Raw genomic sequence first — 25,539 nt, 5'->3', positions numbered from 1 at the left:
TCTGACTGACTTAGCATAATACCCTCCAGTTCCATCCACGTAGTTGCAAATGGCAAGATTTCATTCTTTTTGATTGCTGAGTAATATTCCACGGTATAGATATACCACTTCTTCTTTAGCATTCATCCACTGATGGACATTTGGGCTCTTTCCATACTTTGGCTGTTGTCGATAGTGCTGCTATAAACATGGGGGTGCATGTGTCCCTTTGAAACAGCACACTTGTATCCCATGGATAAATGCCTAGTAGTGCAGTTGCTGGGTCGTAGGGTAGTTCTATTTTTAGTTTTATGAGGAACCTCCAAACGGTTTTCCAGAGTTGCATTCCCATATACTAATAATTCTTAAGAGACAAGCAAACAATGTAATTCTGGCAACTATACTAGACTTACCTCAACCTCTATAGAATTTATTCATTCATGATCCATATGGTTAAAGAAATGATACTGTCTTAAGACAATTTGTTCACTGCTGAAATGAATCATTTATCTTTTGTGCTAGTCACCGTTTTGCATTTTGAAATTTATACCTTACCTAGCACATAAATTGGGAACATACAACATTGCAAAGTAATATACCTATAGTAGGTATTTAGTAAATATTTGTTGAACACTTTGTATATTCACAATGCCTTGAAATCAGTGAATGATGATGATGCAATCAGTCTTCAGTGACACCGGACTTTAAAAGTTCTGGTTTTAGGGGCACCAGGCTGGCTCAGTTGGAAAAGCATGCAACCCTTGATCTTGGGGTCATGAGTTCAAGCCCCATGTTAGGGGTAGAGATTACTCAAATAAATAAACTTAAAAAAAAAAAAGTTCTGACTTTGTAGTTCAGTCTGGAAAAAGGTTCTGTTTTAATCAATCATGATGAAGGCATACTACTGGTTACCTGAATTGATTCATCATTTCTCTAGTGCCTCCACTAGATAATGGCTTCAAAATGATAACCAGGCAAAAATAAATCTTTTTTATTCTTATAGATTACAATGGTCAGAATTATGTCAAGCAACTTCTCACTGGTTTAATTAACATTTACTGAGAACTTAATCTATATTAGATACTGTGCTAAGTGCTATGGATACGGAGTTAAAGCTAAAAAGATTTTTAACTTAAGGCATTATCAATATAGTGGAGAATATAGGCATATATATAAATAATTACAATACTATGGGAAATGTACACACATCATTCATTCAATAAATATTTAGTGAAAGCCTCATGTAGTAAACATTGTAAGAAGCCCTATGATACAGCAATGAACAAGGGCCCCTCCTTTCATAGACGTTACAATCTAACATGGCCTCAAAGATTTCCCAAGTCTGCAAAAAAAATGAACTCATGGTCAAAAGTCACAAGAACACAGGGCACCTGGGTGGCTCAGTCGTTAAGCACCTGACTTCAGCTCAGTTCATGAGTTCTCACAGTTTGTAAGTTCGAGTCCCATATTGGGTGAGCACGAGCCCGCTTCGGGTGAGCATAAGCCCCATTTTGGGTGAGCTCATGCCCTGCTCCAGGTGAACATGGGCCACACTTCAGGTAAAACACGAGCCCTGGGTGAGCCCTGCTTCTCTTTCTCTTTTTTTCTCTCTCCCCCGCCCCCCTCTCTCTCTGCCCCTCGCTCACTTGCACTCTCCCTCAAAGGAAAAAAAAATCACAAGAAAACATAAGGAAACATGCAACCATAAAGGAAGAACAGTGAAACAACAAGCAACAGAAACAGACAAAGATGAAAGACACTGAAATTTAAGGATATAGGACATTAAATATGTTTGATGTTTAAAGAAATAAAAGAAAGCAATAAAAAATAACCAAAGAAAAAAATTATCAAAAGTTGTCAGGCAGATGTGAAAAAGAAACAACAGAACCTTTAAAAAGGAAAAATATAATAATTAAAAATGCTTAAGAGAAAAAAATGAATGTAAAGAAAAAAAGGCTGAATTAACCAAGTAAAGAGAAATGAGAGATAAACAGGACGTTCTGGACAGAAAGAATAATGTATGCAAACACAGGAAACTATGAAGCTGCAGTCTGTGTTGGAGGAAATAAAAGCTGAATTATACTGCTGAAGTATAAAGTGCAAGTGTTTAGAGAGGCAAGAGATTACATCAGAAAAGTCATCAAGGCCGGATTATGAAAGTCTTTCTCCATTATACTTCTCAATTCTACATTCCACATGGGCAAAACTGGTTATCAGAAACTCTTATCTTATACATCTGTAAGTATACATATTTTACATGTATATATAGTTAATACTGTTTCCAGTTTTGAAATGTATAAATCTTTAGCTAAAAGAAAATAAAGAAATAGCTGTTGAGCAATATGGCAGATAACCCAAAAATCCTCTCATTACAAATACCTAGATATGCTAGATAAAGTTTAATAATATATTTTTCAACTCCCACAGCTCAACTCCCAAAAGACTAAAGGTAATTCCCAGAGGGAAAAATTGAGAAGAATCTGAAAATCAATATGATACCTGGTTATGACTGTCCTACAGACAAAAACAGGTATGGCAGTGAATTGCCTTTCTCATTACCATAGGAGGTAGAGTTTCAGCACTCACATAGGAAAAAGAGATGAGGCACTGGACCATGGAAGGATGGGAACTGGATCTGAGATCATCTATATGAGATGCATGAGGGACTACCTACTCAGTAGTTAAGTGAAACAGAAAAGTAACCACCCACTAGTACAGAAAAGCAGTAAGAAAGTTGTTCCATAGTGAGCTGGCATTGAAGAAGCAAGCCACCACATTGTTGGGTCGCCTATTTTATTTCGCCTATTTTAGAAGTCCCATGTAGCCAGGAACTGAGGGCAACCTCCAGGAGCGAAGAGTATCCTCCAACCAAAAGCCAGCAAGAAACTGAAGCCTCAATTCTACAACCACAGGGAACCAAATTCTGCTAATGAAGTCCTCTCTATTCAAGCTTCAGATGAGACCACAGCCCTAGCCAATACCTTGATTGCAGCCTTGTAAGACTAAGCAAAGAACCCTGTTAAGTCAGGCCCACACTTCTACCCTATAGAAAATGTGAGATTATAAATTTGTGTTGCTTTAAGTCACTACATTTGTGGAAATTTGTTATGCATCAAAGACTAATACATACTGAATAACAATAGCATGTAACTTAGGAGGAGCATATACAAAGTTAAAGTAGCTTATTTGAATTATCTAAAAGGAGAAGAAAAGTTTGTATTTTAAGTCAAACATGTATTCAAAAAATGTTTAAGTAAGCACCAGTAAAAAAGAACTAGAACAAACCAGTAGCTTCCAATCCAGCAGAGAGGAGAAAGGAATTTAAAAAAACCTATCACGGCCAAAAGAAGGCAAGAAATACAGGAGAATATAGAATAAAAAGCATTAAAAAGGGTGGAAATAAATAAAAATGTATCAGTAATCAGGGTAAATCAGTAATCACAGAGAGATAGAAAATGAGACTGAATTTTTCAAATAAGAGAAGGGCGTCTGGGTGACTCAGTTGGTTGAGAGTCCAACTCTTGATTTCGGCTCAGGTCATGATCCCAGGGTCGTGGGATTGAGCCCCACGTCGGGCTCCATGGTGAGTATGGATCCTGCTTAAGATTCTCTTTCTCTCTCCCTCTGCCCCTCTCCCATGCTCTCTCTCTCTCTAAAATAAAATTTTTAAAAAATTACAAAAATAAGAGGACAGCTATCTGCTATTTACAAGATAAACACCTTAAACATAAGAGTACACAATAGCTGACAATAAAAGCCTGGAAAAAAAATGCCACACAAAAGAAACAAAATAGATTTTAAAAGAATTGTTTTAATGTTTATTTATTTTTGAGAGAGAAAGAAAAAGAGAGGGGTAGGAGAGGCAGAGAGAGAGATAGGGAGACATAGAATCTGAAGCAGGCTCCAGGCTCTGAGCTGTCAGCACAGAGCTTAACTAGGGGCTTGAACTCATGAACCATGAGATCATGACCTGAGCCAAAGTTGGATGCTTAACCAACTGAGCCACCTAGGCACCCCGAAACAAAATAGATTTTAAAGCATAAATTCTATAGTTTAAATTTCATATTTTTTTTAAATTAGGGCCATATTTTATCCAATCTCTCTCTTTTTTAAGTTTATTTATTTATTTTGAGAGAGAGAGAGTGTGGGGAGGGCGGGGTGCAAGCAGGGGAGGGGTAGAGAAAGAAGGAGAGAGAGACAATCCCAAGCATACTTCGTATTTTCAGAGCAGAGTCTGACGCAGGGCTTGATCTCACAAACCATGAGATCACGACCTCAGCCAAAACCAAGAGGCAGCCGCTTAACAACTGAGTCACCCAGGCACTCCTGTCCAATCTCTTAAAGAAGCAAACCATTTACTGATGGTACACATGGCTTTGTACCAGTCTCATAGCTGGCAGAACAATTTTATGAAGATACCTAATGCAGCAAGCTTGCCATATAAGCAAGAAAGATTATTCTAATAGAGAACAGTAACAAGCAAGATGGGCTATATAAATGACAGAATTAAAAGTAATGCACATTACACTTCCACCCAAGATAGAATAAAATGACCAGATTTACTCTCCTACCTGAAACCACCAATGAAACAACAAAGGTGCACAAGGGGATGATGAGTATGTTCAAATCTTGATTGTGGTGATGGGTTCCATGGGAGTACATCTGTCAAAATTTGGCGAATCATACACTTTAAATATGTATAGTTTTTGTACAGCAAAGGAAACCATCAACAACATGAAAAGGCAACATACTAAATGAGAGAAGATATTTACAATGATATACCTGATAAGGGGTTAATATCCAAAATATGTTAAAGAATTCATACAACTCAACACCAAAAAAACTCTAAGAAATCCAATTAAAAAATGGGCAGAGTACCTGAATAGACATTTCTCCAAAGAAGATATCCAGATAGCCAACAGACACATGAAAAGGTGCTCAACATCACTCATCATGAGGGAAATGCAAATCAAAACTACAATGAGATTATCACCTCACACCAGTCAGAATGGCTAATATCAGAAAGACCAGAAAGAACAGCATTGGTGAGGATATAGAAGAAAGAGAACCCTTGTATACTGTTGGTGCAGCCACTACAGAAAACAGTATGAAGGTTCCTCCAAAAATTAAAAAAAAAAAAAAAAAATGCCATAAAATTCAGTAATTCTACTTCTGGGTAGAGAAAGAAAATGAAAAAAACTAATTAAAAAAGATATATGCACCCCTCTGTTTATTGCAACATTTGTAACAGCCAAGATATGGAAGCAATCCAAGTATCCATTGAAAGATGAATGGATAAACAGATGTGGATGCGCGCGCGCGCGCACACACACACACACACACACACACACACACACACACAAATGACTATTACGTAGCCATAAAAAAAGAATGAAATCTTGCCATTTTTGACAACATGGATGGACCCAGAGGGAGGGTATTATGCTAAGTGGAATAAGTCAGACAAATACAAATACCATATGATTTTACTTATATGGGGAATCTAAAAAATAAAACAGACAAAACAGACAAAAACAGATTCATAAATACTAAGAACAAACTGGTAGTTGCCAGAGGGGAAGGGGATGGGGGAATAGATGAAATATTTCAATAAGATTAAGAGGTACCAGATTTCAATAAGATTAAGAGTTTCAGTTATAAATAAATCATGGGGATGAAAAAAAGTACAGCCTAGGGAATAATACTCTAATAGCTTTGGATGGTGACAAATGGCAACTACACTTACCATGACAAGCATTCCATAATATATATAAATGTTGAAATCACTATGTTACACACATGAAACTAATAAATTTTGTATGTCAACTATACTTCAATTAAGAAAAATTTTAGGGGCGACTGGGTGGCTCAGTCAGTTAGGCGTCCGACTTCAGCTCAGGTCATGATCTCGCAGTCCGTGAGTTCGAGCCCCGCATCGGGCTCTGTGCTGACAGCTCAGAGCCTGGAGCCTGTTTCGGATTCTGTGTCTCCCTCTCTCTCTGACCTTCCCCCATTCATGCTCTGTCTCTCTCTGTCTCAAAAATGAATAAAACGTTAAAAAGTTTTTTTTTAAAAAAAGAAAAATTTTAAAGACAACAGATTTTTTAAATGGGCAAAAGGCACTTCAGAGAAGAAGATACGGGAATGTCCAAGAGGCAATGAAAATGTGCTCAACATCTTTATTCATCAGGTAAATGATCATTAAAACCACAATGAGAGACCACTACATATAATCCAGAGTGGATAAAATTTTCAAAAAGAATAACACCAAATGTTGTTGAGGATGTGGAACACCTAAAACTTCTATAATAAAATGAGATATCACTTTGGAAAAAAGTCTTGCAGTCTTTTAACGGAAACCAACTCTATGACCTGGCAATTCCACTCCCATGAATTTACCCAAGAAAGATGAAAATGTATGTCTATGCTGGGGCACCTGGATGGCTCAGTTGGTTAAGCGTTGGACTCTTGGTTTTGGCTCACGTCATGACCCACACATAGTTTCGTGAGTTCAAGCCCTGCATCGGGCTGGGCTCCTTACTGACAGTACAGAGCCTGCTTGGTATTCTCTGTCTGCCTCTCTCTCTCTGCCCCTCCTTCAATCACGCTGTATCTCTCAAAGTAAATAAATAAACTTAAAAAGAAAGGAAAAGAAAAGAAAATATATATCCATGAAAAGACTTGTATAAAAATGTTCACAGCAGTTTTATTCACTATAGCCAAAAACTGGAAATAGTCCTGGTGTCCATCAACAGGACAATGGATAAACAAACTAGTATATTCCATACAGTAGACTACTACTCAGCAATAAAAAGGAACAAACCATTGGGGTGCCTGACTGGCTCAGTTGGTGCAGCATGCAACGCTTGGTCTTGGGGTTGTGGATTTAAGCCTCACGTTGGGTGTGGAGATAACTGAACAATAATCTTTAAAAAATGTTTTTAAAAATTCAATAAAAAAGGAATAAACTACTGATACAACAACATGGTTAAATCTCACTGGGTGTGGAGATAACAAAAATAATCTTTTGAAAATTTTTAAAAAATTAAATAAAAAGGAATAAACTGATACAACATGGTGAAATCTCATTTCTCACAAGCATGAATCTTAAGTGCATTAATAAAAAATTTAAATCTTTTTATTTTAACTTCTAATACAGTAAATACCAAAGGATTTAACTCACAGAGCTCTTCAGGGTCCTCAACAATTTTTAAATGTATAAAGGAGATGAGACAAAAAAAGCTTGAGCACTTCAGATCTAGTAAAAGTTGAATATGGGCATGCCCTACAATCTAACCATTATACTACTCAATAGACACAAGAACTTTCAAATTTGTGTGTACCAGATGATGTACAAAAATGTTATAACATTTGTAACAGCAAAAACCTGAAAACAACAAAATATCCAATGACTAAAGAATGGATAAATCAATATATTCATATAGTGGAATTCTAAACAGTAAAAATAAATGAACTATAGCTAAACCCATCAACAGAGAGGATTCCTGGGAATATGGATGATACATATTTGACCACAAATTGAGTGAAAAAAGCAAGTTGAAGAATACACACACACACACACAGACACACACACACACACATACATATATATAGTACAATTCCACTTATGTAAAATTAAAACAAGCAAACCTAAACAGTATATTCTTAGAAACACACAGTGGTAAAAAGGTAGGAAATGATAAACACTAAATTAAGGATAGCAGTTACCTCTGGAGAAAAAGGAAGAATATGGAATGAGGGAAAGGCAAAGAGAGCGCTATTATTTTTATTTAATGAATGCTCTTAACCAAAGAACAGTCCTCCTTTATCAAGGTCATAATTCTCTTCAAACGTCAAGCTTTAAGTTGGACATTCCTACAATAGTGAAAGAAGAGAGAACATCCATCTGATTGGCAAGACTGAATGAACTCCAGTGACCAACTGGATTTCAGACAATAAAACCAGACTGTCCTCATGTCTACTTTACAAGGGGGGTGGGGAGGGTGGAGGAGGGATTGCTACCCAGCAGGTAAAATAGCCTAAAACCATATATTTCATTTTGAGAATACTATCTTATCTAGAATACTGCCTTATCATTTTGTATAAATGAGTAAATGAATGAATTCCAATCATAAAACAATTTTTATAACAGTATCAAGATTTTAACATGCATAATTTTTAGAGTTGTTTTGTTTTCTGAGTTCATTCAGTCTTTCCTCTTGCTGTTAAAAGCAGCTTGCTCTGAAAAGTTAAAGTACTTTAAAAGAGTCCACACCTATAATGAGTCAAAGATTTTTCCAGTCATGCAATTGAATTATTTCAACCTTGAAGTACTTATGTACTTTCACTGGGCAAAATACCTCTTTTGAGTCTCATGAGTACATTATAGGGATAAATAAAATGATGCTTATAAAAATTCTTTGAAATCTTCAGATAGAGGGCCTATATTAAACTTTATTATTCTTTTTAAAGTTTCATCTTCTAAGAATAAAAAAACATGATGTAATTTGGCATACTCGGAGTTTACACAACAGGAAATCAAAATTGCTCAAAACTCAACTTTAGACACTGTTTCAGTTACTTACTGCTGAATAACAAACCACCCCCCAAACTTGATGGCTTCAAAAAATAATTTATTAAATAAATAAATAAATAAATAAATAAATAAGAAAAAACAATTTATTATCTCTCATGGGAAGAACACATACAATGAAAGGTGCACAGGAGTATAAATGTAATACGTAAACAGACTATTTTGGCAAAAGTACAGTGTAAGTAGGGAAAGCAGGAATTATAGGGAAAAGGAGGAACACAGACTGAAGAGTTTAGAATAAACTGGATACCACAATGAGCTAAAAGTACACAACCACCAGAATGGCAAAAATTGAAGACTAACCAAATGTTAGTGAGGAAGTGGATGAAATGCTGTGAATGTAAAACGTTACAACCACTTTGAGAAAAGATCTGGTAGTTTCTAATAAAACTGAACACACAACCACCTATGACCCAGTTATTCCAACCCTCAGTATTTACCTATGAGAAATGAAAATACATATCCACAAGATGACCTGTACAAGAATGTTCATAGCAGCTTTATACATAATTTACATAATTATCAAGCCTTAAAACAGCGAGGTGTTCATCAGTAGGTAAATCGATAAACTGTGGTATATTCATACAATGGAATATTACCCAGCAATAAAAAGGAATTACCAATACATGCAACATTGCTGAAGTCTCAAAAACATTATGCTGAGTGAAAGAAGTCTTACACAGGAGTGCCTGGGTGGCTCAATCAGTTGAGCATCTGACTCTTGATTTTGGTTCAGGTCATGATCTCATGGTTTGTGAGACTGAGTCCCTGTCAGGCTCTGTGCTGACGGCACTGAGGCTGCTTGAGATCCTCTCTCTCCCTCTCTCTCTCTCTGCCCCTCCCCAACCAATGTGCATGCATACATGCTCTATCTCTCAAAATAAATAAATGAACTTTAAAAAAAAAGAAAGAAAGAAATCTTATACTAAACAGTAAATACTGTTTGACTCCACTTACATGCAGTTCTAGAACAGGCACATCTAATCTACGGTGGGGGAAAAAAATCAGAATAGTGGTAGCCCTGAAGAGAAGGGGAAGGTGGAGGTAAGAATTAACAGGGAAGGGGCATGAAGAACCTTCTCACTTGATGCTAAAGTTCCATATTCTAATAGAGGTTTTGATTACACAAATGTATCAATTTCTTGAAATTCAGCAAATATACATTTAAGATCTGCGCATTACTTCAAATATAAGTTTTACCTCCAAAGAAAAAAACAAAGAATTGAACTTTAATTGATGATATGTATGTTGAAGGATTTAGGGGAAAGTATAAAGATGTTTGCAATTTACTTTGAAATTAATAATGTCAAAAATTAAAATGAACTGATAGAAGAATGGACAACTGGGCAGACATGCAACAAAACAAAGCATAATAAAACGTTAATAGTAGAATCTAGACAATAGTTGAACAGATAGTCACTGCAAAATTCTTCTGACTTTGTTGTAAAGATATTCATTTAAAAAAAGGGGTTTTCATGCCATGTTAGAATTCAGTCTCTATCCTTCTGTCAACAGAAAGTCCTCTAAGGAAAACAGAAGCACCTAACTGTAAGGAGTAATCAATCAAGGTTTAAAGAGGTATCCACTGGGGCTCCCGGCTGGCTCAGTCGGTAGAGCATGCAACTCTAGATGTCAGGATGGTGAGTTCAAGCCCCACGATGGGCATGGAGCCTACTTAAAATAAAGATTAAATAATAATAATAATAATAATAATAATAATAGAAGAGAGGTATCCACTGAGAGAATGCAGCTACAAATGACAAGGGAACATCATATGCAAGAGCAATCCCACTGAAAACATCTAAAAATTCTGGTATATTCTTAATATATTCAAACAAATGAAAGAAAGATGAAAGGGAGGAAAAGAGAAGAGAGGAAAGGCCCACTAAAGCAAGGAGCCAATTAGGTCAAGGAGGAGACGTCCCCCCAGAAAAGTTTAACCTTTCTCTACCTCCCCCAAACTCAGTGTTTGCTCTTAAGGCCTTTCAACTGATGGGATGAGGCCCACCCATATTACTGAAAGTAATCTTTACTTAAAGTCAACTGATTGTAGATGTTGATCACATTTATAAAATACCTTCATAACAACACTTAGATTAGTATTTGATCAAATAAATGGATACGAAAGCCTAGCCAAGTTCACAGAAAAAATTAACCATCACAGATGAGGAGGCCACAACTATAACACAGTATGATTTTTTGTTAAACTTATTTTCACTAGATCCCAATTCAACTAATATTATTTTAAATATTTGTTTATTTTGAGAGAGAGCAAGCACATGCACAGAGCATAAACAGGGAAGGGGCAGAGAGAGAGGGAGACAGAGGGAGAGGGAGACAGAGGGAGAGGGAGGAAGGCAGAGGGAGAGAGAGGGAAAGAGAATCCCAACCAGGCTTCATACTGTCAGTGCAGAGCCCCACACAAGGTTCAATTTCATGAACCATGAGATCATGACTTGAGTCAAAACCAAGAGCTGGTCAATCAACTGAGCCACCCAGGCTCAGTTGAATTAGGGAATTCAACTAACATTTTTTGCGCACCTAGTATTTGCCAGGCACTTCACCTCACTGTACGCTTTCAAGTGTATCATGCCATTTAATTCTCATAACCCTCTTGGGTATCATTATTTTCGTATTATAGAAAATAAACTGATACATGGGGTGCCTGGGTGGCTCAGTAGGTTAAGCGTCCAACTTCGGCTCAGGTCATGATCTGTGAGTTCAAGGCCCACGTCAGACTCTGTGCCGACAGCTCAGAGCCTGGAGCCTGCTTTGGATTCTGTTTCTTCCTCTCTCTCTCCCCCCATCCCCTGCTCATGCTCGCTCGCTCTCTCTCTCAAAAATAAACATTAAAAAATTAAAAAAAAAAAAAGAAAGAAAATACACTGATACAAAGAAGGATTAAGGGATCTGCCCAAAGTCACAACATTCGATGCAACAAATAGGAATCTTGATTCAGACTCCAAGTCATTATACTATGTACTTTCCCCACAGTAAAACATGTAGGACTTTTGTGTCCCCATTAACTGCTTTTGCTGTCTCTTTTGGGCTCTATCATTTTGCTGGGTCCTAAAATGTGTCTCCATGCCCCTACTTCTTTTAAAATGCTCTCTGCATTACCTAAAACCCTCCAAGTCAGGGCTTTTTTTTTTTTTTCCCCACTGACTGGGAAACAGTTGGCAAAGGAACAGGGTGAACCCAAAATCAAAGAAACAACTTAAATTTTAACCTAAGATAATAATGCACTGGACAAGATTTTCATTTAAATGTTCACTATTCTATGTATTCTGGCTTAGTAAAGTTCCCCAATTTATTATTTGAGGTATTTGTTCTTCTTATTTACCCACCCACCAATTACTGTTCCATTAAAACAATAAAAATCTATCATTTCTTCCAACATGTGCTACCAAATGACAATTCTTCCCAGTTAGTATCTTTGACAACATGGGTAAAACTAAGTTAGGATGAGACTTCAAAATGCTCTCAGCCTTCAAGTACTACTAAACACTAATTACTAACTACAGACTTAAGTCTAAAAAGTGGTTTGGTTTGAGCTTGGCAAAAGTGTTAGGAGCAAATGAGAATGAAAACTTTCTGAAATGAAAAGTAAGTTCAATTTTAAGTTCAATTTTGCTTACTACCCAGGACAATCACTTCCAAGCTCTCCTTCACATGCAGTGTTTTCAGTCTTGTTAGTGTGAATGGGGGGCTGGAGGGTTTCAACACCTAGCTTGGTTTTCAAAGTTAGAAACATAGGTTCCAGTACCAGCCCTATGATCCTGAACAAATCACTTATCCTTTTGAACTTGGTTTCCTTACATACAAACAGGGATAACACCTACACATCACAGGAAAAAAAGAATTAAACGTGCTTTGTGAACCTGAACCCTTGTTCCTCCAAGTATAGCTCCAGACCAGAAGCACTGGAATCACTTGAGAACTTATAAGAAATGCAGAATCTAAGGCCACATTCCACACCTACTTAATCAGAATATGCACTTTAACAAGATCTCAAGGTAATTAACATGCACTTTTACCTCTGAGAAGCACTGCTGTAAAGCATACTATAGATGTTAGGTATCTTCACCATAAAAATTAGCCCATTGGGAGCTCTTCCTTCTGAGGAAGTCCTATGATCTGGTAACTCATTAACAATATGACATCAGCAACACTGACATCATCTTCCTCAGCAGCTACCATTTCCCTGAAAAACTACTGAATATGGATTCTGGCGTAGGTTTTACCACTAATTTGTAACATAATCTTAGGCAAATCACTTCAATACTCAAGGTCTTTCTTCTTACAAGTAAAATGAAAGCATCAGACCACTAGTTCCCAATCTGAGGTCCCTGGACCCACTGAGGTCTGAAAAAGTAGTAATGAAGGGAGGCAACATAGTATGGTATTAAGAGCATATCTTTGTAATCAAAAGGCTCCTGGGTCACTTAGGCTCTGCCACTTAATAGTGTGTGACCGAGGGGGACACGTGGATGGCTCAGTCAGCTGAGTATCCAACTTTGGCTCAGGTCATGATCTCACGACTTTTGAGTTCAAGCCCCGCATTGGGCTCTGTGCTGACAGCTCGAGGCCTGGAGCCTGCTTCAGATTCTGTGTCTCCCTCTCTCTCTGTCCCTCCCCTGATCATTCTCTGTCTATCTCTCAAAAATAAATAAACATTTAAAAAAAATAGTGTGTGACCGAAGGCAAGTTATGCAAGTTATTTAATCTTCCTAAACTGTAATGTCTTAACTGCAAATTAGGATTATAACGGTACCTACCTCAGAGATCAAGCAGTATACTATATGGTTACAACTAAGTGCTCTGCTGGGTAACTTTTTTAGGGTGATAGAAAATCTACGTCTTGACTGCAATGGTGGTTACATAGATATATACACCTGTCAAAATTTTTCTAACCATACACTTAAAATGGATGCATTTTAAGTAAATTATGCCTCAAAAAACTAATTTTTAAAAAATGTTTATTTTTGAGGGGGGGAGGGGCAGAGAAAGAGGGGAACAGAAGATCTGAAGTGGGCTCTGTGCTGACAGCAGAATCAGACACTTAACTGACTGGGCCACCCAGCCGCCCCACGAAAAGCTAATTTTAAAAGTAAAAAAGAAAAAGAGAGAAAGGAAGGAGAATGTGCTCTAGAGTCAGATTGTGTGAGTTCAAATCCTGGCTCTGCCACTTGCAAAGTAAACAACTTTGTACAAAATTATTTAACCCCTCTATGAGCCCTCAACTTCCACATTTGTAAGACAACTAACAAGAATCTCACTTAAAAGAGCTATTATAAGGATTATAATAGGGATTCTAATGAGATCCTATACACATAGAGCTTTGCATCTATTAACTGTCTCATAATGTTCGCTATTGTTATTTCTACTATTTTCAATATTTCAAAAATCATATTTATCCACAACCAGGCTTTAGTGAAAATATTATGCTGTTTTATTTTGGACTAGAATTATATCAAGACATTACACACCTCACGTGGATCAATACAGTGTGGTAACAGTGACTAGAACTTCTCTGGCAGTTACATGCACCTTTATTTAATTAAGATGGAGATAAAGTACATTAACAACTTACATATAAGTAATAATAAATTACAATTTAAGTAATAATAATAATAATAAATGCATGGGACCCAAGAAAGAAAATAATAAAAGGATTTCTTTCTAATGAACAGGTTTAAATAGCTGCTATGTCACCATATGATCCAGCAATTCCACTTTAGGGTCACAAAGAGATATTTGTACACCCATGTTCATGGCAGCACTATTCACAATAGCCAAGAGGTGGAAACAACCCATATGCTATCAACAGAGGAATGGATAAGCAAAATGTAGTATATATACATAATGGAGTTTTATTCAGGCTTTAAAAAGAAGGAAATTCTAACTAATGCTACAACATGGATTGACCTACACAGACACTATGCTAAATAAAATAAGCCAGTCACAAAAAGACAAAGACAGCACTGTCTTTATATGAGACACCTAGAGTAGTCAAATTGACAGAGACAGAAAGTAGAAGAGTGGTCACCAGGGTCTGGGAGGAAGAAGGAATGGGCAGTTATTTAATGGGTACAGAGTTACAGTTTTGCAAAATGAAGAGTTCTAGAGATTCATTGCAAGACAACATGAAGGTACTTAACACTACTAAGCTATACATGTTAAAATGGTAAATTTTATTCTATGTGCATTTTTGCACAATTAAACAAATTTAAATAAATAAATAAACTGTATGGCTGTTCTTCCAGTATTAACACTGTAAATAAAGCTTTTATACTTTAAGCTCTTAACGAGTAACTTCTCCTTGTATTCCAATGCACCACATATATACATCCATCACAGCACTGGAAACAATTTACTGGCAATCTTTGACTTGTACATATTAAATCTAAATCTTTTTGTACACTGAATTTGGCCCTTCACTTGGCCTCAGTCTTCAGTTGACTTACTACTTTGAGCTATGTGTGAAGCAGTGCTGCTTGCCTGTCAATAACCCTCAGGAAAATGACTGCCTTCCTTAGGTGACAGGAGTATCACCTCTGCCAGCCCACAGAACTCCAGGACCAAAAGAAGCCTGAAGCACACTCACTTACTTGAGGCTACAATTCAGAGAAGATGGGTGGGAGGGGGCCTGGAAAAAGGAAAGGAAAAGAAAGGTAGCAATGAGCCACTAGCAGCTAGATGCCTTGAGTGGCATATGTGTATGGGAGAGAGGCTGGTTGAAGCCTCTCTGGTCTTGTGCTATAGTGTCAAAGAAAAACCCCTTTACCTCATCTAAGCAAATCCCATAATAATGGTATAAAAACTGAGGGTTGTCCTACTTTGCTTCTGTCCAATTCCTATGAATAGGATGGGGAGGGGGACAACAAAGCTACGAGAAGGATGGTATCCACCCAGATTGAATCATTCTAGCCCAAGGACCAAAGGGAGATGGCTGGATGGTCCTACCAGAAATTACCATCCATTCTCCCCATTCATGAAAGTCTACTAAGTTACCCCCTCAGACTGAGGTAACCTCTATAAAACCCATAATTAGAAATTATAATTTTTTTGGCTTTCCAATAAACCCTCCTTCATAATACATCAATTTGGGACATTCTTCTTTTAAATACATTTTGAGTAATGCGTTTCCCTTGAAAACAGAAAATGCCTAATAGTACTTACCTATTTACACCCCCACTGGCCTATCAGCCACCTTGAACAGGTGACTTTATATAGTTGCATATTCTATACACTATAGTTTATCTGGGTAATTCTCCTCTGAGACCATAATTAAAGGATTCCTTTCCACCTCCCTTTAGGTAACATTTCTTCCATGAAACTAACAGTGCTTGAAATTCCACTTCCCACAGAACTATGTGTTAGTAGAAAGAATTGTCAGACCCATATTTGAATACCATTTCTGCCACTTAATAGCTGTATGATGCTGAGCAGTTTACTTAACTTCCTGCATCAATAAAGTGGGAAGTCCACGTACCTACTCACTAGGAATGTTATAAAGAATAGAAATGCACAGGAAATCTTCACTTTAAAGAGTTCTAATATGCACAAATTCCAGGTACACAGTTTAGTTCAATAATTCCAATTCCCCAACAACACAATTCAAATTTCAGGTACCACAGTACATTAACCGTGAGTGACTGAATATAGTGCAAACTTCACGACTAGGTGTTCAGTCCACAAATCACTATGTAAATAATAGAAGCACATCACAATCAGCCCCTAACTGACTTGAAAAGTCACTTCTTTCAAAGTCTGTTGCTGGATTTGACAAAATAAACTGCGAAGGAACAAAAATTAAGATGATGGTAGACCTCTCATCAGCAACGATAAAAGCCAGGAGACAATGAATAACATATTTAAAGTGCTGAGAGAAAATTAACTCTCTGCCTAAATTTCTTTTTTTTTTTTTTAATTTTTTTTTTCAACGTTTATTTATTTTTGGGACAGAGAGAGACAGAGCATGAACGGGGGAGGGGCAGAGAGAGAGGGAGACACAGAATCGGAAACAGGCTCCAGGCTCTGAGCCATCAGCCCAGAGCCTGACGCGGGGCTCGAACTCACAGACCGCGAGATCGTGACCTGGCTGAAGTTGGACGCTTAACCGACTGCGCCACCCAGGCGCCCCTTCTTTTTTTTTTTAATTTTTTTTTTTTTAATTTTTTTTTCTTAATGTTTATTTGTTCTGGAGAGAGTGAGTGTGACCAGGGGAGGGACAGAGAGAGAGAGAGAGAGAGAGAGAGAGAGAGAGAGAGAGAGAGAATGAATATCTGAAACAGGCTCCAGGCTCCCAGCTGTCAGCACAGAGCCCGACACGGGGATCGAACTCAGAAGCCATGAGATCATGACCTGAGCCAAAGTCGGACACTTAACTACAGAGTCACCCAGGCACCCCAACTGCCTAAATATCTAACAATGGATAAGACATCAAAGCAAAAACTGTTGGTGATTATTCACTGCACATCTGTTAATCAGTTCATGTACAGACAGCAAGGCATGTAGCTGAGTTGCTTCCTTGTCTCTGGTGATGAATGTAGGTGATATTTTACAAAAATGAATAATCAAAAGACGGAAATGGCCAATAATGATGAAAGTGTAGCAAAGAAACAAAAAGTGATAATGTTGGAAGTGAAATTCCAATCAAACATAAACGGAGTTATTGAAGAAACCGCTGACACTGACAATGTTGACTGCTGCCATTCCAGAGACTCTAGATATGCAGCCAGAGGAACTTAATGAAGACAAACTTACCAACATAAGTGAAGAAAGTGGTTGTGAGAAAAGGATGATGTTTTAAATTATAGTATACTAAACATTAGTTTTACTATTTTTTCATTTCTCTATATATCTATAACCAACAATAAGAGAGTTTATAGTGCTTGACAAAAAAATTTTAAAGGTGACAAAACAATCATAACTTTTCCCATTGATTATTAAGACTACTTTGCCAGGTTTTAACTTGCAAGGTCCTTTGTGCTGTCCTACACAACTATAAAGAGTGAGGACTGCCTGTACCTACAACTTCTGGCACATCAAGGAACACATTATTTCACAACTAAAGAGAAAACCTCTACCTTTACAATCTGCTCAAACAAAAAAGGAATTTGAAAAAAAAATGAAAAAAAAAAACAGACAAGGAATTTGAAATGATCTTGGGTGATGTTAAGAAGAAAGATTTTCTGGTATTTCAGTGACTAAGAACTGCTGCCATATCTGAACATGCAATTCCCCAAACTCTTCTTTTTATTACTCAAAATACACACAGCCTAGTGCTGAAAGACGGGGTTCATGAATAATTATTCAATTTGTCCGCTGTGACAGTATTCTATTTCACCTGTCCTTACTTCTTGCATGCAGGGACAAAACAATGAGTGTGTGATAGTACAAGATATAGTAGCTTTATTTTTTTTATCTCATTTAATCTTTATTTATTTTTATTTATTTATTTTTTTAATATGAAATTTATTGTCAAATTGGTTTCCATACAACACCCAATGCTCATCCCAACAGGTGCCCTCCTCAATGCCCATCGCCCACCCTCCCCTCCCTCCCACCCCCCATCAATCATCAGTTTATTCTCAGTTTTTAAGAGTCTCTTGTGGTTTGGCTCCCTCCCTCTCTCTCTCTTTTTTTTTTTTCCTTCCCCTCCCCTATGGTCTTCTGTAAAGTTTCTCAGGATCCACATAAGAGTGAAAACATATGGTATCTGCCTTTCTCTGTATGACTTAGCTTTAGAATCAGACCTCAACTTAAACACCATCTCTACATCACTCTTTGCAACCTTAGGTAAAGATTGAAAGGGAGAAGAGGAAGTGCTTAGCAAAGTGTGGTACACAGTAAGCACTTACATATGGCTATTATCATCATTATCTTTACTATTCCTATCATTAATGTAAATATCATAATAATGATATAATTGTATTTATTTTAAACGCATCATTATTAACCAACATATTCTTCAAAGATTAAATTCTCTTACTCCAAAAAATGATGGATACCCTCTGCTTCCTGGGTAAAAAGACTTGACCTCAACTTCCTCCAAATAATTTTCTCCCAAGGCACATGCGCAAAGGGCAGCCAACATTCACTTACTTTCTTCTTGCAACCCTTGATTCCTATGTCAAAACCCACCCTGCAGTCTTCTCAGTTTCCTCCTCTGAGGACATTAAGACCAAAAGCCATTTCCCATTTCTCACAGCTATCTGGCAGAACAGCTATCTTGCACCCTCATAGCTCACATGACTTAACTGTCAGTTTTCTCTTGATTCTAATCCCTGGTTCTAAACTAAAAGCCATTATTACTTATATCTACCCATAAATATGCAAAGGGCCTAAAGGTCAACTAAAGCCAACCCCTTTTCTTTACTAAATAATTTCTTATAAAACATTCATGTGAGTTAGTTCAGTAATGTCTGTTTCAACACTTCCAGTGACCTCCACCTCCAGGCAAGCCATTCCATGCTTATCTTCAGTTAAAAAGTTTCCTTAGGCTGAAGCAAAATCTCTCCCCTTACTGTTAGTTTCCATCCATATACTCTAATTCCACATTCTAGAGAAATTTAGAAAGTTTAACTGCTCTGTATGACAGCGCATCCAATGTTTGAAGACCATGGCAATGTCTTCATGTTGTTCTTCCATGTCACACGCTTCCAGTTCAGAAAGCATGATTTTAAGTCCCTTCCTCTCACGGACCTTCTCTGGACCAGGTATGGGCTTGCCAACATGATCTAACAACAAATTGGTAAAGCGCTTCCTTGCCAACATTTGGGCTGCCAAGTAATTATACTACAAGTGATCCCTCTGCCCATATTCTTCCATTATTATATAAAAATTATTACTTTAGTAGTTCAGGAAACGTGACTCTCAGCGCAAATCATGGTTTCAAAGGAATGGTTTAAAATCTTGAACACTAACAAGAGTTCGGGTTTCTTTTTTTATTGAGTCAACTACTGTGAAGAGAATCAAGTGGGATCAGCTGGCATGAAACTCTTGCCTCTTCCCTACAAAGCCAAACAAATGTCTGGGAAAAGGCGGTAGCAATGGGAAGGTTAGCTAAGAAGAGTTGCTTCATGCCCTGAGAAAGTGGGTCCAATTAAAAGGCGGCAGTAATAGCCAAAATATATATATATATACATATATACATATATATATATACACACACACACATATATATACACACATATATATACACACACACATATATATATATATACACACACACACACGTGTGTGTATATATATATATTCTCTATACTTTGCCAGAAACAGGTAGGTACCGGAAGAAGGATCAAACATTGTGCTCTCAAAATTTAACCCACATAAAGTGCATAAAAGAAATGGCAGATTTTTCCTGTGCTCTCCTAACCTAGTGGAGTAAGAGCTGGGGAAATACACACACACGCGCACACACACCTACCTACCTACCTACATACCTACCTACCTACCTACCTAGTGGAGTAAGAGCTGGGGCAATGCACACGCACACACACCTACCTACCTACCTACCTAGGGGGCAATTGGTGCCTGTCAGGGGCAAGCAGTTGGAGAAGGATTTTTCCCCAAGTCCTCAGAAGGTGCAATCAGTGGAAGTAGTGTCCTCAAATGAACTCTAACCCTTAGGTAGTAGGAAAGGAAGCAGGCAGAGTGGCACAGGGATTTGGTCCCTGTGCTCCTGTGAGCCCGACACCTTCCCTTTAGGTGACGAAGAGGTCCGAAGAAAACAGAGAAAGAGGAAGGAAAAGACCTGGGAGTTTCCACGTTTGGGGTGAGACTAAGTTAGGACCTGTTCCCTTCTCCTGTGCCCTTAAGGCCGAAGGTGATGGCAGCAACAGTAGGAGCAGGTGTCCCAGGCCCTCATTCTAACGAGCAGAATCCTCCACTCTCCCCACCTCCTCTAGGGCCGCCCCAGCCTGCCCCACTGCTGCCGTCATAAAGGAATTCCCATCCCCAGTCCTGCCCCTCAGGCCTCCCCTCAGGTCCAGCGGGGGGCTCCCCACTTCTCTTCCGATCCCCAAACTCAACCCTCCCCAACCCGTTCGGACCCCGGTACGCCTCACCCGACACACTGGATTCCCCCATCCGCTCCCCTCCTCGGCAGAGCTCCCATTCCTGCCTCCAGGCCGGGGCCCCCCACTCCACCTCCCCAGCCAGGCCTGGTGCCTCCCTGGGCGGCCAGGTCCGCCCTCCGCTTTCCTCACGCGGCGTCTCCCCTCGGACCGGCGCCCTCCCTCCCTGCCTCCCGCCTCAGGCCCGGGCGCCCGCACTCACAGAACTCGGCGATGTACCAGGTCACCGCGTAGTTCTCCTCGCACCAGTCCAGCGTGGACGTCGTGGGGCCCCAGTAGCCCTCGCGGTCCGCGGCCGGAGCCATCGCGCACGCAGCCGCCGCCGCCGCCGCCGCCGCCCAGGCGCTCCGCTGGCCGCGTTCGGCTCGGCAAGCTCCCAGGCCGGCTCGGGCCCTGCTCTCGCGCCCACCGAACGCTCCGCCCACCCTCTCTCCCTTAGGGGAGGGGCCGGCTCCGTCAGCGGCAGTGCCCGGCGGGAGACCCCGCCCACCGGCGCCTCCCGGCCGCCCTCGCCAGGCGGCGCCCCGCCCACCCCGAGGCCACAGGGGTTCTCCTGGGGGGGGGGGGGGGGGTCCTTTTCCCAGGAAAGGGCTGTGATCAGGTCACCGGGACGACGGTTACCCAGGCTGCTTGTCCCGCCCAGACACGCCCCTGGCTGTAAGCTTGGGGTTTCTGATATCCCTGAGGCTGTTTTCTGTCTGGACGTGTCAGAGACTCTATCTCTTTGTATGTGTGTGTCTGTGTGTGTGGTTTGATTAAACTAAGGCGGGTTGGGTTGAAGCCATCGGCAAGCCCTGGCTTGATAAAACCTGTGCAGAGGCACAGCGTCTTTCTCAGCGTCTTCCTTTGACCGCAGGCCTCAAACGGAACCCAGAAACAGAACTCTCCCAGCCCCGGAGACTCCTAGGAAATAAACAGTGCTTTTCTGATAAAGATATAAGTAAGTGTCTCTTGCGAACAAAGGGAAAGGGCAACAACCCTGGAGCAAAAAAAAAAAAAAGAAAAAAAAAAGGCGGGGGCGGGGAGGTTGAGGGCGAGGGCATTCAGATCCTGTAAAAGAATTCAACTAAAGCAGAGCTTGCATGCCTCAGTTCAGGCTTCCAAACCCAGAGGTTTCTACTGTCTACCTATAATTGTGCCCTTGCTCTCCAGCCTCCCCTTCTTCCAGCCTCAAGACTGTAATACTCCACAGAGTTGCTGGAGGGGTCGTTTAAATGGTTTTGTTTGTTTGTTTTTTGGGTTTGTTTTGTTTTCTTGCAAAGAGAAAGAGCAAGTGCAAGCGTGGGAGGGGCAGAGGGAGAGGGAGAGAGAATCCCAAGCAGGCTCCATACTGTCACTGTAGAGCCAGACAAGGGGCTCTATCTCACAACCGTGAGATCATGACCTGAGCCAAAATCAAGAGTCAGATGCTTAACCAGTGAACCACCCAGGTGCCCCTGGAGGGATCTTTAAAAAACAAATTACAACTATCCCTGCCCCTTGTGTTCAGCTATACAAACTCTTCCTTAGCTGGGAATGTACTGGGTCCATTCCATCTCAGCCTTTGCTCTGCTGTTCAGCTGGACTGTCTTCCACTCTTCTCTATTTGGCTCTCACTTGCCCTTTAAAATCTAGCTTCCTGGGGTGACTGGGTCAGTCAGTTAAGTATCTCACTCTTGATTTCAGCTCAGGTTGTGATACCAGGGTCATGGGTTCGAGCCCTGCATGGAGGGAGCATGGAGCCTCTCCTGTCTCTCTTCCCTACTCTCATTCTCTCCCTCTCTCTCTCTCTCTAAAAAAAAATAAAAATTAAATTAAATTAGCTTCCTGAAGCACTGCCTAATTTTCACCCCAAGAGCTCCCTTGCCCTTTGTCCACATCCTCCAGTGATACATCCTGATCAGAAATCTTGCTGTCCATTCTTTTTTTTTCTTTACTTTTTTTTAAGTTTATTTATTTATTTTGAGAGAGAGAGAGAGAAAACAAGCAGGGGAGGGACAGAGAGAGACAGGGAAAGAGAGAATCCCTAGCAGGGTCTACACTATAAGCGCAGGGGGCTTGATCCCACAAACTGTGAGATCATGACCTGAGCTGAAAGCAAGAGTCAGGTGCTTAACCGACTGAGCCACCCAGGTGCCCCACTTGCTAGCCGTTCTTTATGGTCCTACCACCCAGGACTCTGCCTGACCACGCAGTTTGAACTGAAGATTGTAGTTAAGGATGGCACAATTGGTATTTTCTAAAGGAACTAGTCGGATAAGGTATAATCAAAAGTAAAAGAGAAAACGGGGAAATGAGCCTATGGCCTCTCTGCAAAGTGACCGTAGCAGACGATAGATGCAAAATCTTTACTTGTAGGGTGCAGAACCTAGGAATAGAGGCAGTGTGTTTTAATAGAAATAGCAGGATATCTGAAAATTCTCTTTTGAACAGCAGGCATGGAGCTTGGCCCTTGGCTGGGTGCTGGGAACACACGGAGGTAAATATAGGAAGAATCCAAGAGGGTAATCTACAGAGAAATAAAAGCCATTGAGGCCTGGGGAAACTTCTATTTCTAAGCATTTTTTCAATTTCAACCTCTAAAATTTCTGTTTTGTGTATGTTTTTAAATATGTATAAGAATCATGTGTATATAATGTATAAATGAATAAATATACAGATATTTGTATATTCAAAGTGAATATGCAGAAATACATACTCAAAAGTGATTTGCTGGAGTACCTGGCTGGCTCAGTTGGTAGAGCATGGGACTCTTAATCTTGGGATTGTGGGTTCAAGCCCCACTTTAGGTGGAGAGATTACTTAGCAATAAAATCTTTAAAACAGTGATTTGCTGATGAGATTACAACAAAAACAGGGGAGAGGCCACAAAAATAGAGTGTGATAATGTGATAATATTTTGCTAGGACTAAACCAAAAAGTAGAGTGTTGTGGGAACCCCTATGTAGAAAGAACCACTGACCCAGCCAAGTGACTCAAGGCAGGAGATGAAGCCTTGGCTAAATCAATAGCCTGCATATTTCATCACATTTTCATCAACAGTGGAAAACAAAACAAAACAAAACAAACAAACAAAAAACCTCTACTGTGACCAGGACAAAATTTAGGAGAGAAAAATTCCCCTGACCAGGAAAGCACTGCGGTAATATCACTTTCAAAAAACAAAATGGATTTCACAGTTCCCTCAGCAACGTCTATCTCTCTGTCTAGCTGACAAGTTTTTCCCAAATGTAAAAGCAAATGCATGGAAATGTAGGGACCCTGAAAAGCCAAAACTGTCTTGAAAAAGATCAAAGTTGGAGGACTCACACCTCCCAATTTCAACACTGCAAAGCTATGCTAATCAAGGCAGTATAATACTGGCATAAGGAAAAACATGCAGATTACTGGAATAATATGAAGATTCCAGAAATAAACCCCTTACATTTTTGGTCAGTTCATGTTCAACAAGGATGTTAAGACAATTCAATAGGGAAAGAATAGTCTTTTCAACAAATGGTGCTGGGGCTACTGGATACTCACACGCAAAAGAAGGATATTAGACTCCTTCCTGCCACTGAATAAAATTAACTCAAAATGGATCATAGAGTTACATGTAAGAGTTAAAACTATAAATCTCTTGGTTTACATACAAGTAAATTTTTGTTACCTAAGGTTAGGTGGTGGATTCTTATATACAATCACAAAAGCAGGGGCGCCTGGGTGGGTTCGCCAGTTAAGCGTCAGACTCTTGGTTTCGGCTCAGGTCATGATCTTGTGATTTCGTGGGTCTGAGCCCGACGCTGGCAGCACAGAGCCTGCTTGGGATTCCCTCTCTCTCAGTTCCTCCCCTGCTCGCACTGACTCTGTCTCTCTCAAAATAAATAAACTTTAAAAAAAAATCACAAAAGCACAAGCAACAAAAGAAAAAATAGATAAATTGGACTTCATCAAAACTAAAAACTTTTGGTTGCAAGTAATACCATCAAGAAAGTGAAAAGACAGCCCCAAAATGGGAAGAAATATTTACAAACAATATATTGGATAAGAAACTTGTATTCAGAATATATAAAGAACTTTTACAACTCAATAAAAACACACACAAAACAAACACAATTAAAAATGGGCAAAGCAGATGAATAAACATTTCTCCAAGGAAGATAAACAAATGTCAATAATCAGAACAGAAAAGCTGTTCACGTTTGCCATTAGAGATACACAAATCAAAACCACAATGAGATGCCTGCCACTTCACGTATGCTAGGGTGACTATAATCAAAATGTAAAACAAGAACAAATAGGGGCGCCTGGGTGGCTCAGTCGGTTAAGCGGCTGACTTCAGCTTGGGTCATGATCTCACGGTTCATGAGTTCGAGCCCCGCGTCGGGCTCTGTGCTGACAGCTCGGAGCCTGGAGCCTGCTTCCGATTCTGTGTCTCCCTCTCTCTGCCCCTCCCCCGTTCATGCTCTGTCTCTCTCTGTCTCAAAAATAAATAAACGTTAAAAAAAAAACAAACAAGAATAAATATTGTCAAAGCTGCAGAGAAATTGGAACCCTCATACATTGATGGTATGTAAAATGATACAAGCACTTTGGGAAACAGTTTGGCACTTCTTCAGAATATTAAGCAGAGTTACCATATGACCTAACAATTCTACTCTTAGCTATATGCCAAGAAATTTGAAAACATCCGTCCACAAAAACCTGTACAAGAATGCTCATAGGCAGCTTTACTCGTAATAGCCAAAGGGTGGGAGCTGATGAATGGATTACTAAAATATAAGATATCCATGCCATGGAATATTACTGGCAATAAGAAGAAATGAAATACTGATACATAATACAACATGAATGAACCTTGAAAACATTATACCTCATCAAAGAAGCCAAACCCAAAAGGGTACATATTGTATGATTCCATTTGCA

General features: G+C 39.5%; 1 protein-coding gene across 2 annotated transcripts in view; it reads right to left on the bottom strand.

The window, feature by feature from the left end:
• The window catches only part of ACER3 (alkaline ceramidase 3), a 167,151-nt gene extending 146,062 nt beyond the window's left edge, over positions 1-21,089 (bottom strand). The window contains exon 1 of one of the 2 annotated variants that reach the window (XM_053203721.1): positions 20,858-21,089. In XM_053203721.1, coding sequence (XP_053059696.1) covers positions 20,858-20,960 — 103 coding nt within the window. In that variant the 5' untranslated portion in view covers positions 20,961-21,089. The remainder of the gene's footprint in view (positions 1-20,857) is intronic. The other variant, XM_027039624.2, reaches the window with a different exon arrangement.
• Between the last annotated feature and the right edge of the window lie 4,450 nt (positions 21,090-25,539).

Source organism: Acinonyx jubatus, chromosome D1 (assembly GCF_027475565.1).
Source record: "Acinonyx jubatus isolate Ajub_Pintada_27869175 chromosome D1, VMU_Ajub_asm_v1.0, whole genome shotgun sequence".
Lineage (NCBI taxonomy): Eukaryota > Metazoa > Chordata > Mammalia > Carnivora > Felidae > Acinonyx > Acinonyx jubatus.
Note: the sequence above shows the minus strand (reverse complement) of the source record. Positions and strands in the feature narration are given on the sequence as shown.